The sequence below is a fragment of the Plecotus auritus genome (genome assembly GCF_963455305.1).
Source record: "Plecotus auritus genome assembly, chromosome: 1".
Lineage (NCBI taxonomy): Eukaryota > Metazoa > Chordata > Mammalia > Chiroptera > Vespertilionidae > Plecotus > Plecotus auritus.
The window spans coordinates 189,145,880-189,166,146 of record NC_137770.1 but is presented as its reverse complement, the minus strand read 5'-3'; the positions used below and the strand labels follow the sequence as shown (position 1 = coordinate 189,166,146).

The window sequence follows — 20,267 nt, the reverse complement described above, 5'->3', positions numbered from 1 at the left end:
CCCTCTCCCCTCCCCTTTCTACAGGCAGTTTTGTATTTCTGTGTCTTTATTCATGCAGCTTTCTGCCTTGAGACTATCAGAGCTTTCAGACATTGCCTGGTTCAGGAAACTTTCTCTCAGCTTCTCAGTTTATGATGATGGCTTATGTTTTTCATTGAAACTATTTGTTTTGAAGAGTTTGTTTCTCCTCCTGTAGGACACCAATTTTTTTTTCGCCTAATCTAACTCAGAACTGTATCCTTAGCATCTACTAGTACATATAATAGATACTCATAATTGTTCATCTAAACTGAGTATTGCATTGTGGCTGTTAATCCTATATAATAAAAGGCTAATATGCAAATTGTCCCCTTGACTGGGAGTTCAACAAGGAGTTCGACCAGGGGGCAGGGCCTTCCGGCCAACCGCCCATGACCCCTCCCCCCCGGCCGGCTCCACCCCCGATAGCCCCCCACGCAGATCGGGGGCAGGCCTGGCCTGCCAACCTCCCATGGCCCCTCCCCAAGCTGGCCTGGCCCGAATGGCCCCAATCGAGGCGGGTTGGCCAGACCCCACCTGTGCACAAATTTGTGCACCAGGACTCTAGTATTAAATATTCAGTATATTCAGTGGTGCTATTTCTGATATTGGATACAACAATATTCTCTGGCAGGGGTCCTCAAACTTTTTAAACAGGGGACCAGTTCACTGTCCCTCAGACTGTTGGAGGGCTGGACTATAGTTTAAAAAAAACAACTATGAACAAATTCCTATGCGCACTGCGGGCCCGGGACGAGTCAGCTGCTAAGCAGGACAGGCAGCGGCACCCGGCGGGCCAGATAAATGTCCTCGGCGGGCCGCTTGTGGCCCGCGGGCTGTAGTTTGAGGACCCCTGAATTATAGTGATGAGAAATCACCTCCTATTTTGTCGATTCTCAGTGAAAGTCATATACTTGTCAGTCACAGCCTGACCAACAAATGCAGTCGTTTTGCTTTAGAGCTCTGTTCTCTTTGAAAGCTTTAGAACAGGCAGAGAAGTCCTAACAGCAGGATCCTGGAGGGCGCTGGAAGACTGGGACAGCCATGCAAGTCATGGCCCAGCTTTGTAGTTACTGCATCACACAAGACCCTAGGACAGTGGTCAGCAAATCGCGGCTTGTGAGCCACATGCGGCTCTTTGGCCCCTTGAGTGTGGCTCTTGCACAAAATACCACGTGTGGGTGCGCACATATAGTGCAATTGAAGCTTCGTTGCCAATATGCAGAAGTTGGTTTTCGGCCTGGGCGAGTCTATTTTGAAGAAGTGACGTTAGAAGAAATGGGGGTATCAGTCGCATGTGGCTCGCGAGCCGCGGTTTGCCGACCACTGCCCCAGGAGAAGGAGAGGAAAATGGAGGCTGTGCATTATTGTTGCCATTCTTACTCTGCACAAATTTTACATCTATAAAGTATTATTCACTGAGCATTTCTCCATATAATCTTCCTCATTTACCTATGTCCATATTTGCATAATTTATGTTCCTGGTTAAAATTTTTTTTTTTTCCTGGTTAAAATTTTTATTGATCATATCTTGCTCTCAAGGAGTTAGAATACGTTCTGTTCCTATACCTTGCAGCATGGTATAATATAGGATTCAGTAGACTCCAGTGAACATCTAAAAGGTACAATGTCTACTCTCCCGAGATTAATTCCTTGAAAAGAAAGCAGAGGGGAAAATATTTCATATATGAATATATAACGTCATTATCTTTGTTTCTCTGAGTTATTTGAAAATTGAAATATTTTATTTGTTAGGGTCCATAACCTTAAAAATGCAAGGTTTTAAAATTTTATAGTTCTGAGCTACAAAACCAGTCACTTTGTGCATTTCTCTTTGAAACTTGTTTTCTGTAATTTGAGTCATGTATTAATGGTAAATAAATGCTAAGCAAAACGTGGTTACTTAATTCTTGATGTTGCAGTTGGGAGTCTTTTTGCACGTTACTTATCTGAGCTTGAATATGTGTCGCTTTTTAGATTGCAGCTTGTGCTGGCTTAGATTCCTCTTAATGTGAAGATTGTGGGTTTGAATATTTCACCTGAAATAGTTTTATGTAAACTGAGAATATCTTGCAAATCTTTATAATCTTCTAAACATTAAAAGTATGATCAATGCCACAACTTTATATGTTTAAAGTATGCTAAGTGGTGGTGGAAATCATGACTCTTAGTTGTTAAGAGCTTAGGACAAAACATTCTAGCCTATTGAAAAGCTGCTTTTTATTGTTACTATTTAAGTAGAGTCACTATGATATTGGAGCTGAAGTGAATTTTGTTTAGAGAATCAGATTACATTAAAGGATAATAAAATGTCAGGCTTTTATGCCTTGTATTTGATTTAAAAATAGTATACTCTTAATTATAGAAGATACTAAGAGGAATTAAGAAATATCTTTAAATATCAAAGTATGTATGACTATGAAATCTCTATAACCAGACTTCTATCCAAATGCTAATTCTTTAAGCCATTCTTCTGTAGTCCCTTTTCTTCCCACTGCTGTTCCACAAAATGTATTTTGGAGAGAATATATTCCCAAATGTTTTATGTGTTTATATACGTATACTCACACACACCTAATGTGGTTCTTCTGATTTGGTGATATGTGACCAGGCTAATTTTACTTACCCATTCATCCTCTTGCACTTATTATTTCTACACTCAGATTCTTTCCTGCCACTTCGTTTTCCACATCTGCAAACTAAGTACTCATTGGAAGTCAGAGAAGGAAATTGTCTAGTGAAATGAGGAATAATTATGACCCTAAATAAACCCTAGTACACTGATTTGCACAGTGTGGGCTTCATTGAAATAGTTAATAGCTGAGATAAGAAATTTACAAACCAAAAATTAGATTTTAAGTCTAATTTTATCCCACAAAAGGCAAATAAATTCAGTTCTGCAATTGTAATAGTGGAAGCTTAAATGTATAAACTGTGTATATGAATATTCTTAATAGGCCTATTGCACACGATTCAAGAATTTTGGCATTCAAAAAACTTTGTAATATTATATATAAATACTTAGGAGCATCTCTGTTAAAAATATTCTGACACTTTCTAATTAAAATAACAATTACTGTGTTTTGTTGATGCTGGGAGATGGCTATATGAGAACTTGATTGTTCTGTTTTCTTGTTCAGAAGTTTTTATAATAAAAAACTTGGTTTTTTTAATCACTTAGTTAATACCACATTCCTGGGGTCTGGACCAAATCTAAAGTGTTAATATTATACATTTAAATATAGCTAGAAAACATTTGTAGTATCTGTATCTTCCTAAAAGAAAAGTTGTTAGTAATGTTAGGACAGCTCATGGAAAATTAGGGGTTACCCTTCTGCCGACCAGAGCAGAGGAGGAAAACTGTTCTCTTTCTAGTTAGTGTCTACAGTTTGCCTTTATGTAGGTCATATCAAAAAGCCAGTAATTGTTCTTGCCTAAATTATCTGTAAGCAAGGAAAATGTGCCACTCTGTATACACTAATAATGCAAGATACTTGTGGTAAAAGATGTGTAATTTTAAAATAATTTCTGAAATGGTTAAATTTACTATTTAATTCAGAAATGGAAAGCCTGTACTTAACAAGGGCTAACCTTTCTTGTAATCATGAGTAAGTAATAAATTTTGGCTGAGAACTTGAATCTGATTATAACCTTCTTATAAGCATGACTTGAATTGTAAATATTACCTAGGAACTTTAATGTGGTTATATCTGCCATGCCATTACATGAAAGGAAATGTGGATAACAACATTTTAATAGATCTATTTCAGAATACAGAAGCTCACAAAAAAGATTCCTACTACTTTAAGTAACATAGAGACCCACCCCTACTCAAATCTTAGGGAAAAGTCTTCTTACCCATAATAGTATTGCCAAGCTAGTCATCTGGTTTGTGTTTCTGGAATGCTAGTGCCCTATTTCTTTAAGGCAGGAAAAGTTCATAAGGCAGGTCCCTTTCTGACCCCAGGTGTGGTCCTGAAAACACTTATAAACCAATAGTTGATCAAGGGGAGATTATTTTTTGCTATATTTTAAAAGGGGATCATCAAAGTTACCTTAATATGTCTTATGAAGGGAACCCAAGAACTTAAAAAGTTTACTAATGTTGTCAGAGTGAACTAAAGAAAAAAGAAACAAAACATAGGCTAGCAGGAGAGAAGAATACAGACACATAAAACAGTATAAGAATAAAGCACCACCAAAGAATGAAAATTAAAATTTATTTACTATTTTGCAGCTGCTTTGCAGAAATAACAATGAAACAGTAAATTCACTTAAAATTGCTTGTGAAATTATTATTGCATGGTATAACATCCTAGTGACCGACCTTTTCTGCTTCAGTCATACAATAGACTTACTGTGACTTCCCATTTTTCTTTGTAAGGTAAACTGTATTGCCTATGAACACCTGGGTCCTCTCCTTGGCTTTGCTGGTTTTAGTGCTCTCTATGTTGCAATGCTGGCTTTGGAATTTGGCCAAGTCACCTTGGGAAAATTTCTCAAAAATTTTAGCATGGAGTTCTATAAAAATGAAACAAAAAATTAGTTGATGCTTTTTGAAAAAAAAATAACAGTTCTTCTTAAATAATCATTTAACTATGTCCATTAAAGTCAAATAATATTATGTAAAATTCTTTGTCATCTTCTGTAATCCTTTCAAATCACATTAATCATTCATTCACTCATCTCTCTTTTTTTTAAACATTCTCTACTGAACAACTTTTAACACAAGGAATAATTCATTTTGTGAGGTCCCTGTTCTCAAGTTTACAAACTAGTGAAATAGACTCCCTCCCATACCTTGGTTATCTCTGCCATGCATTCCATGTCATTCCTCAGATCTAGATATTTCCCATGGTCTGCTTTCTCTAATGCCAAGAAAAAGCCGCAAAACCTTTCTGATTGGTTCCAATACAATTCATGCTTGCTAGCCTAATCTAAATTCTCATGGCTACATAAAAGCTTTCATGTGGTTTTTGCTGACTTACCACATTCTTCAAAGCAGAAAGTCTTTACTCTTTCAAGCTCCCAGCTAAACAGGCTCCCAGGAAGTGATTCAGTTTTTATTACCAGGAGTAAGTCAGCTTTCTGATAAGAATATCTGGGAATTCCCTCTGTATTTTCACCTCTTCTTTTCCATCATTTCTTTCTCTTAAGAAGAAAAGATTATCTCACCTTGCCAACTAACCGTCCCAGGTGTATTGGGGATTTTTTTGCCATCTCCTCCTGTTTTCCTCAGCACATTTTTCCATCAGTTTTCCCCGGTATGTTTACAACTTCAATCTCCCCCAATCTGCAGACTTATTATACACTGTCTAAAATCATGCTCAGATATTCCATTCTGCCAAAAAGACTCTTGATTCCTCATTCAGTCTTCTTAAAAAATGTCTCTTCTTTTCTCAAACCCCTAAACTAATTGAAAGAATTTTCTCAATTCCTTACCAGCTGGACCTTCTTTAACCCTTTCTGATTTGGCCTCTGGCTTGTCTATGCAATGGAAATAGTCCTCTTAAAGATCATTGGTGACCTTTGTGTAACATTTATATTTATCTATTTATTCATCCATTCATTCATATTCACTCAGAAAATATTTATTTTTGTGCTTGCTAGCAAACAGTTGGTAGATACATCTAAAAAAAATCCCTTTTGTCAGCGAGTTTATAATTTAGATAGAGGGAACAAGTAGAAAATTATTAGGCAGTGGAAGAGTTGCAACCAGTTATGTGTAAAGCAATATGAAAGTGAGGGAAGCCTTGCCCAACCTGGCCTTTAGGTGGTCATGAAAGCTTTTGTGCTCAAGTTAAGGCTTCTCTTAAAGGAAAAAGAAAAAGTGTCTAGCTTTAAAAAAAAAAAAAAAAAAAAAAAAAAAAAAAAAGCTGGAGTGGACATTTGCATTCCTAGCAGAGAGAATATCTTTCAGGAAGGAGCCTAAAAATTTATATGCTTTTGGTTATAAATTTGCAAATCTAGAACATGAGTGCAGAATTTGTCTGGAGAAGTGGATGGTGATGAGGCTATTGGAACAGGGTTTTACCTGCATTGCGTTTCTAAAGTTCTATTTAAATGTGTGTGTGTGTGTGTGTGTGTGTGTGTGTGTGTGTGTGTGTGTTTTAGGGAGTTGGAAGAAAGAGGTCTATACTTTTAATCTGTTTCCAACAAGTGAATCTGTGACTTTACAGTATCAAGAGTCACTGCTATACAAGTAGTTGAAGATCTATCTTCTATATATATAAAAGCCTAAGTGACCATCGCAACCAAATGGAAGACTGAACAGGCTACATGGGGTGACTAGGCCGGCAGGGGGGTTAGTGAGGGGCGACCAAATGACCGAGCAGCAGGCTGCATGGGGTGACCAGGCTGGCGGGGTTAGTGAGGGGCGACCAGGCCGGCGGGGGGGGGGGGGCAGTAAGGGGTGACCAAGCTGGCACGGGGGTTAGTGAGGGGCGACCAGGCCAATAGGGGGGGCAGTAAGGGGCGACCAGGCCGGCAGGGGGGGGGGGCAGCTGGGGGTGACCAGGTCAGCGGGGGGGGGCAGCTGGGGGTGACCAGGTCAGCCGGGGGGACAGTTAGGGGTGATCAGGCAGGCAGACAGGTGAGCAGTTAGGAACCAGTGGTCCTGGATTGTGAGAGGGATGTCCGACTGCCGGTTTAGGCCCGATCCTGGAGAGGGTGCAGGCTGATACTGTAAAGTCACAGATTCACTTGTTGGAAACAGATTAAAAGTACAGACCTCTTTCTTCCAACTCCCTAAAACTGGTTGTCAGTGATGATTTTTATATAACATCTCTTTTCTAACAGCTTTATCTATATTAATTCACTTGAAACTCCAACAACGCTACGAGGTGTACCCTATTGTTATTCCCCCTTTTCAGCTAAAGAAATCCTGTATAATAAAGAGGTAATATGCAAATTGACCATCACTCCAACACACCAGATGGCTGTCCCCATGTGGTTAAAGATGGTCGCCCCCATGTGGACAAAGGATGGCCGGCAGGGGAGGGCAGTTGTGGGCAATCAGGCCAGCAGGGGAGGGCAGTTGGGAGGGACAAGGCCTGCAGGGGAGGGCAGTTGGGGGGAACTAGGCCTGCAGGGGAGGGCAGTAGGGGGCAACCAGGCCAGCAGGGAAGGGCAGTTAGAGGTGACTGGGCCAGCAGGGGAGAGCAGTTAGGGGTGACCAGGCCTGCAGGGGAGGGCAGTTGGGGGCGACCAGGCCTGCAGGGGTGAACAGTTAGGGGCAATCAGGCCGGCAGGGGAGCAGTTAGGCGTCGATCAGGCTGGCAGGGGAGTGGTGAGGGGGTGATCAGGCTGGCAGGCAGAAGTGGTTAGGGGCAATCAGGCAGGCAGGCAGGCGTGCAATTGGGAGCCAGCAGTCCTGGATTGTGAGAGGGATGTTCGACTGCCTGTATAGGCCCGATCCGGGCAGTCGGACATCCCTGAAGGGGTCTCAGTTTGGAGAGGGTGCAGGCTGGGCTGAGGGACACACACCCCATGCACGAATTTCATGCACGGGCCTCTAGTTAGTTATAGGACGTTAAACTACCTACCTAAGGTCTCACACCTAGCAATTAGTGGAACTGAGATTCAAACCCATGCAATCTGGCATCAGAGTCCAGGCTCTTAACCTCTATGGCAGACTACCTCAAAATTGGAAGCACATTGTTTGAACACCATCCAGCAATCTTACATTTTAAGCATTCTATAAAATGTTCCACTCTCACCATAGTAAATGTACTATTTTATTTGACTTGTGTGGAACAGCTAATGAGTTTCCTTTCTAATGTGTTTTTTTTTTGTTTGTTTTAATCCATTTAGAACCAATTCGAAGATATAAAACTTACCACAGTGATATCTTTAGTACCTCCAGTGATAGTCCATCTATTATTTCCTCTGACTCAGACTTCAGACAAGGTGAGAGGCATCTCAGAAAATAAAATGTTTTTAAGAAACCGTGATTGTCCTTCTTTTTCAGTAGTATTGAGTTATGAGGTGGCAAAAGAATAATTCTATATAAAAAATTTAAGAATTATAAAAAGCTGCCAGTTATTCATTTTAACAATATTATAGGAGCTTAATAACAGCTTCATCAACAACAATGTAGTCATTTTTATAATATAGAAAATAATTCATTGTCTTTAAAAACAACATGACTTACCTCTAGACATTGTCATTAATTCAATTATATGAATATGATTTGAATATGGGTCTGTTCCTGCTAAATGCTTGAGTTTTAAATAAGATCACTTCATATTATTATCATCGGTTCCTTTTTCGCTTACATTAGTGAGAAAAAGTGAAGCTTCAAAGAGGTTTGAATCTAACAGTGGTCTCCCAGGAGTAGATGAAACTCCAAGTCAAGGCCAGTCACACAGACCAAGGTATGTGACCTGGAAAAGTAATACTAATGTGTTTCCTGAAAACATTGACAGCTTTTTTGTTTTTGTTTTTATTAGAATCAAGTACATATTTTTAAAAATTATCCTCTTTTCTCCATTTTCCTTTTCTTTCCCTCCTCTTTCCATACCCACAAATTTATTCACTTATGTGAATACATTGTAATAGTTCAAGTTTGAGTTATTGGTATCTTTTAAAATTAGAATTGGCTCTGATTATTTGTAGTTTGTGCTTGAATTTTAGAATTGTCAGTACTTATTAGCAGTTAGGAAATTCTGAAGGCCTGGCATTAAACCTGTGGGAAGATAGAGAGTAATACCTATTTCAAAAGGTTGAACAGGTTCAACAAGCAGGATTTCACTAAGTATTATTTGTTGAATGAATAATGAGTAGGTTACTACTAAGTAACCTGTTATGTAAAAAGTTAATTATTCACTATATTTTTTCCTGGTTTAAAAGAGGTTATCTTGTATTTTTTTAAAGCCCAATTTGGGCTGTTAAGAATTCATTTTTATACTGAAATACTCAGCTTTCTTATAAGGTATTAGGTATTATTCTTGTTTCAGACTTAGGATGGTGGTATTATAGCTGTGTATTGATTTACTTTGCTTAAACTGAGAAGTGTCAAGGCAGTAGTGACTATATTGATGTGCATTCTTTTTGTGTGTGCAAGGTCCCTTACATGAACAAAAGCACATTGCTAATGTTAAGCATTAATTTGAAATTTGTAATGTGATATTAGAGAACCAGAGGATGCTTCAGAACTTACACCCATACTATGGGAATCCTTTCAAATTCATTACTTCTGTTTGTATCATTCAGGTGCCACCATATACAAAAGAATCATTTGGAAATTAACAAAAATTTGCCCCTTAGCCAATTAATTCTGGCAGACAGTTTCACAGCCATAAACTATTAATAGATCAGGTAACCCTAGCCATGTGATTAAAGGTTTAGACTCCAAATAATTAAATACATTACAATAAAATTATCTTTAATGTTTAATTTTTGATTAAATTTATGTAATTTTTGTTCTCTCTTACACCTTTTAATATAGTCTATTTATTTTAGTCAAGTTTTATTTTACCTGAGGAAAGCCTTAATAAGTATTTATGTACCTAAGGAGACATTATATTTGCACAATGGCATTTTATATTACTGTAGCCCCACTGTGATAATAGTAATTGTGATGACCCTGTTTTTGTAATTTTGAACAAAGAGGTAAGAGAAAAGACAGATCTATGCTTATATTGCACAGTTTTCTTAAAGAAGCAAAAGTGTTTGGGTCTGAACACCAGGAAGAAGCAGACTGAATTGCACAAAACTCTGTGTTAAATTGAGGAAGTCACTCTTCTCTATATGTGTAATTTGGAGGAAACTTATAGATAGTTAATATGATGCTATTTTAGCTTGATCAAAAGTAGCAGTAGAGCCCAGCTGGTGTGGCTCAGTGGTTGAGTGTCGACCCAGGAACCGAGAGGTCACCAGTTCAATTCCAGTCAGGGCACATGCCTGGGTTGCGAGCTTGATCGCGGTGGGGGGCATGCAGAAGGCAGCCAATCAATGATTCTCTCTCATCATTGAAGTTTCTATCTCTCTCTCCCCTCCTTTCTGAAATTAATAAAAAATATCTTTTAAAAAAAAAGTAGCAGTAGAAAATAACAATTGAAAGAATTATTGGGATTGTGTGTTAAAGATGAATTTATTTTATAGTCAGTTTTAGTCATATAAAAACATATTCCTCCAAATAAAATTAAAACATTTTATGTGTCTTATTTCCATCTTCTTGATAAGCTACGTCAAAAGCATCAAGATTATGAGACTGTCCTAGTTTTTTTGTTTTGTTTGTTTGTTTTCTAAGTTTTACATAGGAAACATTAACAGTAAGGTCATCTTAGTTCATCAAATCATGTTTTAGTGAGAAACTATCTTTTATTTTATACTTTAAGAGGGAAACTCCCAATGTGGTGTTCATTATACCTGTGTTAGATAAAAGGTATAGATGAAAGAAAAATATTTCAAGAAGTAGATTGTTAGGTCTGTGTATATGTTATTTTTAATGTAAGATGCTAAACTCTACTTCCTTTAGAATGGCAATACCCACCTCCTTTTTAACTAAAATACTGTCCACATTCCTTATTCAAGTGCAGAATTTCCTGAATGTGTACAAAGTTTCTGATAATATCCTTAACATGCTGGTACACAGTCAGGAGATCCTGTTTTGTTCTTGAGGTCACATATTTGTCAGATCTATAAATAGTGCTGTATTTAAACATGTTGCATGGTTCCTCATAAAACTTTCCATCCCCTTTAGCAAGAATGAAGTGAAAAACAGATACAGACAGTGCTATTGATTTGTAAAACAGGGGGTGGAGGGAGATTTACAGAATATTATGAGTCAGATGCCACAGAATGAGTAATTTTTGGATTCTGAGCTATCAAAAGTGTCTTTCAGTGATCAAAAAGGATATTCAAAGTGGTTTGCCAAAGAGCATTGCTAAGTTTTTTCCAGTGTTAACTCTGAAATACAGTTTATACATGGTGTAATTCCCACTGCTTCTGTGCCTATCAATGAGGTAACTTTTTTTTTCTGCCTCAAAACAACCTATTTATTCATTCCTAAATGATTCTGATTTTCTGAATTTGTTTGTTTTTTGTTTTGTATTGTTTGTCACTCAAACTTTTCAGTCATTATAGGAACTCCTACCAAATATTGTGTGGGACAGATAAAATAATTTGAATAAGAAGGCTAATATATTTGATGAAAAATAACAGGTGGAAATTAAAATATATACATTTAAATTTTGTTCATTCTTCTTGACTCTTATTAAGTGATATTTTTGTACCATCAAACTTAATCAATCATTTGTTCAACATGTGCTGGGTACTTCTAGATACTGGAGATAGAATCATGAACAAGCAAAAAATGTCCCTCAAGGGTCATTCTGGGGCTAAGAGATTGCCAATAAACCATTGAAAAACAAGTCAGTAAGGTGCCGTTAGAGAGTGATGCTACTTTGAAGAAAAATAAAGCAGTCTAAAGGGATAGAGAGTGCAGGGTAAGATGTTCAAGTTCTGTGTTGCATAGGCAGGGTGATCTGAGGCGGCATCTCCCAAGATGTTATATTTGAACAGAATACTATTTAAAATGAGGGAGTGAATCATGCAGATATCAGGAGCAAGAGGGTTCCAGACAAAACAAAAAGAGCAGAGGCAATGAGGTGTGGAAGATGTGTTGCGTGTTAGAGGAACAGCAAAAAGGGCATTGTGGCTGCAGCAGAGTGAGTGAAGGGCAAAGTGGATGGTAACCAGGACCCAAATCATGTCAGACCTCAGAAGCTGAGGTGAGCACTTGGATGTTTTTCTAAAGTATAATAGGAAGCCATTGGATGGTTGAAAGCATAGAGGAATGCAGACTGGTACAACCTCTATGGAAAACAGTGTGGAGTTTCCTCAAAAAATTGAAAATGGAATTGTCTTGTGACCCACTTCTAGGAATATATCCTCAGAAGGCAGAAACACCAATAAGAAAGAATATATGCACCCCTATATTCATAGCAGCATTTACAATAGCTAAGATCTGGAAACAGCCCAAGTGCCCACCAATAATTGATGAATGGATTAAAAAACTGTAGTCCATTTACACAATGGAATACAATGGAACTGTAAAAAGGAAGGATCTCTTATCCTTTGGAACAACATGGAGAAACCTGGAGAGTGTCATGCTAAGTGAAATAAGCCAGTCAGAGAAAGACAAGTATCACATGATCTCACTTATATATGGAATCTAATGAACAAAATATGATGAATAAAGAAGATCCAGAGACTTTGAAGCATGCAACAGACTGATGTATTTCAGAGGGAAGGGAGTGGGTGGGAAGAGATTAACCAATGAATTTATATGCATACTAGAGGCCCGGTGCATGGAAATTCGTGCATGGGTAGGGTCCCTAGGCCTGGCTGGTGATCAGGGCTGATCTGTGGGGTGACCAACGGGATGATCGGGGCCCCCCGCTCGCACCCAGCTTGGCTGGCCTGGCACTGCCTGCTTTTTGGCCCCGTCCCCTGCTGCTGCCACCAGTCGCCTCCCTCAGTGGGGTGATCAGGGGGCGGGGCCAAAAAGCAGGCAGTGCCAGGCCAGCCAAGCTGGGTGCGAACGGGGGGTTGGAGGCGCTGATCACCCCACAGATCACCCCCCGCTGCCATCACCAGTCGTCTCCCTCTGCAGGGCAACCAGCGGGGCAATCCAGGGGCTCCTGCTGGCACCTGCCTTGGCCAGCCTGGCGCCGCTCGCTCACCAGCCCTGCCCCCTACTGCCGCTGCCGGCGGGGTGATCGGAGGGACCCCGCTCACACCCACCTTGGCTGGCCTGGGGCCTGCTCCTGCGTTGAGTGTCTGCCTCCTGGTGGTCAGTGCACATCATAACAACCCGTCATTCCACTGGTCATTCCACTGGTTGTTCCGCTGTTTAGTTGATTTGCATATTAGGCTTTTATTACGTAGGATATGCATAACCATAGTGTGGGAAAGGCCTGGACGTAGGACGAGCAGGGTGGAAGAGGTCAAGGTGGGGGAAAGAGAGGACATCTGTAATACTCTAAACAATAAAGATACGTTTTTACAAAAGCATAGAGAGCCAGGATCTAAGTTACATTTTAGTGGGATTTTGAAGGTCTGATCTGTTAAGAATAGATTTACAGGAGTAAAAGACCAGTTAGGAGGCAATCACAGCACCCCATGTGAGATGTAAACAGCATAGGTTGTTAGTGATAGAGAAGAGTAAAATATACTAGTAGATAGCTTTAAGGTTGTGCCTTCAGGATTTGCTGCTGTATTGGATGTGGACTTTCAAGAAAGAGGAATCAGAATGACTCCAAGTTGTTTCCTGAACAAACAGAAAATGATTGAGAGGAGGGTTGGATATGGAAGGAAGTATCAATAATTTGGTTTTAGACATATTAGACTAAAGATGCATATTACTAGTAACATCCAAGTCAAACACTCACCTAGGCAGGAGAATAGAATTAGAATTCAGGGGAGAGACTGGAGTTATAGGAACATATGAGGTGATTAAGACCAAGTGACTAAATGAGATGGAGTACATAGGAACTAGAAAAATCTGGAGGTCTGTGCACTGTTTTAGTCTAACATTAAGAGATTTGAAATGAAGGAGGATTCAGCAAAAGACATGAAGAAGGAGGAGCCAGTGAAGCAGACAGAAAATAAAGAGCATGGTATCCAGAAGTCAAATGTTTCAAGAAGAGCAAGGATTGAGCAACTATGTCACATGGTGCTTGGAGGTCAACTAAAATTAAAGATTGATAATTGTCTTTTGGCTTTGACAGTCATTTCTGTAACCGTATTGGTGGAATAATAGGAACTATTGGTCAGAGTCTGAGAGAGTGGGAGATGAAGTAGAGGTAAAATTTAAATGACAGTTTTGAAGAGATTTACTGTAAATAACAGCAAAAAACAAATGGGATAGAATCTAAAAGATGATGTGGAACCAAAGGAGGACAGTTTATTCTGAGTAGGAAATAGTATAGCATTTTTTATTCTAATGAGAATAACCTAGTATACCAGACTATTGATGCATGTGAGAATAATAGCAGGAGCAAAGGGGAGAAGGACTGAATCCCATGCACAGTAGAGGTTTTGGGTCTATGTAAGTGTGCAGAACATCCATTCATTGTAACAGAAGAGAATTAAGAACACATGGATGTAATTTGGAAAGTTTGGTGGTATAAGGATGAGGACGTTATTTCCTGATTGCTTCTCTTTTTTTTTTAACCAAGAAAACGAAGGAAAAGTTGAGAGAGGAAGAGGGAGAGAGTATTGGAGCTTTGAAAAGAAAAGGAAAGAAATGAAGAAATTACATAAAATAGTTCTCTTAAGGAAATGAGTCGCCAGGCAGTGCTTGAGAGCCAGATGAGATCAGTCAGCATGGTTCTGCAGTTTCATGAGAGTTCAGGTTTATGCAAAGGAGTGATTTTAATGATGGGCTTAGATTTCAGGCAATACACTGGCAAGAGAAGGGTAATAGCCAGGGAGAAAGTGATAGAGTAAATTGATTAAAATTCCTAATAGAGTCAATGAATTATTTGAAGAAGACTATTAGAGGAAGTGAACTAGAAAAAAATGAGATTATATACACTGAGTGGCCAGATTACTATGATCCTATATAATAAAAGGCTAATATGCAAATTGTCCCCTTGACCAGGAGTTTGACCAGCAGGCAGGCTGGCCAACTGCCCATGTCCCCTCCCCCTGGCCAGGCTGGCCGGACCCCACCCATACACAAATTCATGCACAGGGCCTCTCATGCATTCAGAGATCATAATAGTCAGGCCACTCAGTGTAGAGATGGTATTGAAGGATAGAAATAGGAAATTTTAGAGGTGGTGTGGTTATTGTTAATAGCCAGTGTGACCATAAGAGTAGATTGCTGGTGGCAGTGGAGGAGGCCAGAGTGTTGGAGGATTCCTCAGTCTATGTATACAACCCCACCATGAATGATAACAGAAGTAAAGGTGAAGAAAAAGACTGAGTGGGGCTTTTTTTTAAAAAATCCTCACCTGAGGATGTTTTTCCATTGCTTTTAGATAGAGTAGAAGGGAGGAGAGAGGGAGAGAGAGAGACACATCAATAGGTTGCCTCCCACATGGTAGTGCTGGGGATCAAGCCTGCAACTGAGGTACGTGCCTCGGAATCAAACCCCAGACGCTTCCGTGCCTGGGCCTAACCACTGCACTAACTGGCCAGGGCTGAATTGGGCATTTAAGTCCTTAATAAATAAGGGAATCAACTAATCCTATATAATAAAAGCCTAATATGCAAATTGTCCCCTCTACTGGGAGTTCAACCAGGGGGCAGGGCCAGACGGCCAACCGCAGGAAGGGAGGCCCCCTGCCAGCAGCAGGCAACCGCTGGAGGAAGGGAGGTCACAGCCAGCAGCTGCTAGGGACCTACCTGTGCATGAATTTCATGTATTGAGCCTCTAGTAGGGACAATAAATGTCTAGAGCAGTGGACGGCAAACTGCGGCTCGCAAGCCACATGCGGCTCTTTGGCCCCTTGAGTGTGGCTCTTCCACAAAATACCACAGCCTGGGCAAGTCTATTTTGAAGAAGTGGCATTAGAAGAAGTTTAAGTTTAAAAAATTTGGCTCTCAAAAGAAATTTCAATCGTTATACTGTTGATATTTGGCTCTGTTGACTAATGAGTTTGCCGACCACTGGTCTAGAGCAAAGAAGAGCTGTGGATGGTATGATTTCATGGCATGTACTTCAAGGAAGCTGGAGGATAATGGAGGAGGGTGACCAATCATCTGGAAGCTGAAATTAGTATTAAGAGGAATCTCAATCCCATCGCCAGGCCCAGGTTTTCAGGACTGTAAAACAGCTCAGTTGGCTGAGCATTGTCCTATGCACCAAGAGGTCGCTGGTTCAATTCCCTATCAGGGCACATGCCTGGGTTGCGGGCTCGCTAGCATGCAGGAGGCAACCAATGGATGTTTCTCTCTTTGATGTTTCTCTCTACCTCTCCCTTCCTCTCTCTCTAAAAAATCAATTAAAAAAACATTTTTTTAAAAAAAGGATAAAACAGCCCCAATCTAAGAAGGGGAAGCAGTTTTCATAGGATGCTACATGTTCAGAGGAGAGGTGGAGAAATAGATATACCCACAGAAAGTGGACAGCATATTACATCAGTACATTAAAAGTAGAACTGAGCCCTAATTGGTTGCAGGTTCTATCCCGTGCCCCAGTTGGGGCATGTGCAAGAGGCAACCAATCAATGTGTCTCTCTCACATCAATGTTTCTCTCTCTCTACCTCTCCCCTTCCCTTCTACTCTCTCTAAAAATCAATGGAAAAATATCCTCTGGTGAGGATTTTTAAAAAGTAGAACTGCAAGTGTTCTTCTGAGATGACAAAAATAAAACTTGTTTAAATTCTTTATTTAACATGATTTTTATTTTTTTAATAGATTTTATTAAATTTTACGGAGTGAAAGGGAGAATGATAGAGAGAAACATCATTGGAAGAAAAACATAGTTTGGCTGCTTCTTGTACGCCCCCTACTGGGGATTGAGGCCGCAACCGAGCATGTGCTCTGACTGGGAATCGAACCAGTGACCTCCTGGTTCATGAGTTGAAGCTCAATCACTGAGCCACACCAGCCAAGCTAACATAGTTTTTATTGATTAGCCTTAAAATAATTGTTTTCTTCCCCACCCTTACTTTTCTCTGCTTTTTATATAGCAGACAATATGAAACACCCCTTGAAGGCAACTTAATTAATCAAGAGATTATGTTAAAACGGCAAGAAGAAGAAATGGTGCAGCTCCAAGCTAGAATGGCCCTTAGACAGTCTCGGTTGAGCCTGTATCCAGGGGATACAATCAAAGCTTCCATGCTTGACATCACCAGGGATCCTTTAAGAGAAATGGCCCTAGAAACAGCCATGACTCAAAGAAAACTAAGGGTAAGTTGATTCTCAGATTACTGCATCTGAACTTTGTCTCATGGGGAAATGTTATGCAAAGAATTTTTAAATATTCTGTAGGGATCCTAATGTTGCCTGTAAATGAAATTAAAATCTCATGTTAGTTTTCATAGCTGGCTTTATTCAGCATTATGGGGATCATTTTTTAATAAGAAATTTATTATACCAAAACCCAAAAAGATCAGATAGATGTTCAAGGTTGGTTTGGAAGCTCAAGAATGTTATCCAGGACATTCCATCTTTCTGCTCTGTCATTCTCAGAATTGTGGCAATAATTCACTTTATAGTCATGGTAGCTCCAAGCATATACCTTCATATTACAATATCCAAACACAAGGATAAACAAATATGCATTTTATATCTGTAGGGGATTTTTTAAATGTATTTCCGTTGTTTTATTTTTGTTTCAATATATGTCATATATTTTTATAAACTCAAAATGAGCAGACTTTTTAAATATATTTTATTGATTTTTTTACAGAGAGGAAGGGAGAGGGATAGAGAGTTAGAAACATCCATCAGCTGCCTCCTGCATGCCCCCTACTGGGGATGTGCCCACAACCAAGGTACATGCCTTTGACCGGAATCAAACCTGGGACCCTTCAGTCCGCAGGCCGACGCTCTATCCACTGAGCCAAACCGGTTGGGCAAGACTTCTTATTTCATGTAAAATATCTTGGAAAATTTTACAACTTCTATAATATTATTGTTAAGGGCATTAAGTATTCCATTTTGTGAATTTACCATGTACCGTAATTTCTTTTTTTAATATATGTTTATTGATTTCAGAGAGGAAGGGAGAGGGAGAGAGAGAAACATCAATGGTGAGAGAGAATCATTGATTGCCTGCCTCCTTGCATGCCCCCTACTGGGGATCGAGCCCGCAACCTGGGCATGTGCCCATGTCCGGAATTGAACCTGGGACCCTTCAGTCCATAGACCAACGCTCTGTCCACTGAACCAAATTGGCTAGGGCTTATAATTTCTTTAATAAGTTTCTAATTATTGGACATTTTAAATTTTTCTAATTTGTTATTGTTTTTGTTGCTATTGCAAGCATTGCTCTGATGAACATCCCTATAGCTAAATCTTTGCAGATATGTTCCTCCAAATAGAATAGCCAAGTCGAAGGCAACACCTTTTAAGACATTTGACACATATTATTAAATTGCCCTCTTCAAAAAGTTTGTACTAATTTATGCTTTTATGAACATGCCTGTTTCACTGTATTCTTACCTACTCTGGATATTATTATTTTTATCATCACCTTCATCACCAGTTTGGTAGGTGAGGCAATCTTTCATTTGTATTGTTCCTTTACAAATAATTCTTCAATTTTGTTTTTATGTTACTTTTGATGCAGACACATTTTAACTTGTTCATACTGTGTTGCCTTAGTTGATTTATATTAGATTCTGTTTCCCATGGCAGGCCATTCTCATTTTTTCTGCTCTATTTCGATTCTTGTTTAAAATGTGCCCTATTGGTTTGTTGATTATTAACAAACCCATAATGTTAAACTTTTACTTAAACTGTATCTGTCACGTTTCACACTTGGTTAATTGGGTAGAATTCCCACACTAAGCAATCAAATGAGCTGTACAGTTGAATGCAAAGAAAAAAAACATAAAAATAAAACTTCAGGAACCTCCCTGAGTTCATACCCACACACCACCTGCCTTTGGCCTCAAGATTAGCCCTGCTTTTCTTCCACCTTTTGTCCATTCTGATCCTATTCTGACCTGAAATCTATCTTGATTTAAGATATCTCCTCAATCAGTCCTTCCCTCTGGGCAGAAATCCTGGATATACAGGAGGTCAAGGTAAAGAGTAGATTGAGAAGCAGTAAATGTAGTGTGTGAACTCCACCTTCTCCCACTCCCAAGTCCTCCCATCTCCTGAGATATGATTTTCTTACTTGAGACAGCAGTAGGGAGCAGAGACTATGATACATATACTATCCCTAGTAGTCAGTATTTTGAACAAAAGAATAGTGTCACAGGGTTCTAAGATAGATATGGATATTTTATAATCACAAATGTATATTTTGACAATCACAATATTTTATATACTTTGTTTTTTAATTATGACTTGTTTTAGGACAGATTCAATCTTACTCTCTAAAACAGTGAGATGCTGTACAATCCCTTCACACATTAGCAATATTAAACCACATCCTTAATGAGCTTGAAACTTTATATTACTTCAACAATTAAGACTACTATTGTGCTTTTAAGAGTCTGATTCATTCTGGAGTCCAAAAATGGAAAATCTTGTGAAACAGTATAAAACTAGGCTTTTCATTTGACATCACTGGTAGAAAACAGAGCTGAGGAAAAGCTTCTGTTCACACTGTGTGTAAGGCGCCTTCCATTCCTGGTCTTCTAAACTCCATTGTCCTTCTTTATTGAAAGTTTCTGCATTTGTTTCAGGTCACCAACTTCTAATCAAGTGGCTTTACTTGTAATTTATTTTTATTATTACATTATTTCTTTTGAAGGAAAGAGCGAGAATAATTAAACCTCTTAATTTTACTTATTATGTGATTTGCAGAATTTCTTTGGCCCTGAGTTTGTGAAAATGACAATAGAACCTTTTGTGTCTTTGGATTTACCACGGTCTATCCTTGTAAGTAATAAAACCAATTTGTATCACTCTTAGAAAATAAATTCAGTAATGATTTGAAGGAAAAAAACAGTTGAAATTCTTACAAAATTTACTTTAATAGATGCCATTCTTTTTTTTTTCAATTATAGACAAAGAAAGGGAAGAATGAGGACAACCGAAGAAAAGTAAATGTAATGCTTCTGAGTGGGCAGAGACTGGAACTGACTTGTGATACCAAAACCATATGTAAAGATGTGTTTGATATGGTTGTGGCCCATATTGGCTTGGTGGAACATCATTTGTTTGCTTTAGCTGTCCTCAAAGGTACCAAAAAATTTTAAATTCAGGTTGCAATATGAAAAGTTGGCAACTAATTAACTTCCTATACCTGTTATGCCCAACCTTTCTTTGAGAAATAGTAACTACAAAAACATTCAGCAAGGAGGAGTAGGAGTTTAGGAACTCCCTTCTTCTAACTAAGTGCATTGTTTTTGTTTTTTGTTTTCTTCTTTTTAATCATCAACCGAGGATATTTTTCCATTGATTTTTAGGGAGGGTGGAAGAGAGAGGGAAAGACAGAGAGAAACATCAATGAGAGAGAAACACATCAATTGGTTGCCTTCTGCATGAGCCCCAACCAGGGGAAGCCTGCAACCAAGGTTTGTGCCCATGACCGGAATCGAACCCAGGACCCTTTGGTCATAGGCCAATACTCTATCCACTGAGCAAAACCGGCTGGGGAAGGTAC

General features: G+C 39.2%; 1 protein-coding gene across 1 annotated transcript in view; it reads left to right on the top strand.

The window, feature by feature from the left end:
• Positions 1–20,267, top strand: part of PTPN13 (protein tyrosine phosphatase non-receptor type 13) — a 211,339-nt gene that overhangs the window by 106,823 nt on the left and 84,249 nt on the right. The window contains exons 8-12 of the mRNA XM_080676988.1: positions 7,831–7,926; positions 8,300–8,393; positions 16,669–16,891; positions 19,466–19,540; positions 19,669–19,843. Coding sequence (XP_080533114.1) covers positions 7,831–7,926; positions 8,300–8,393; positions 16,669–16,891; positions 19,466–19,540; positions 19,669–19,843 — 663 coding nt within the window. The remainder of the gene's footprint in view (positions 1–7,830; positions 7,927–8,299; positions 8,394–16,668; positions 16,892–19,465; positions 19,541–19,668; positions 19,844–20,267) is intronic.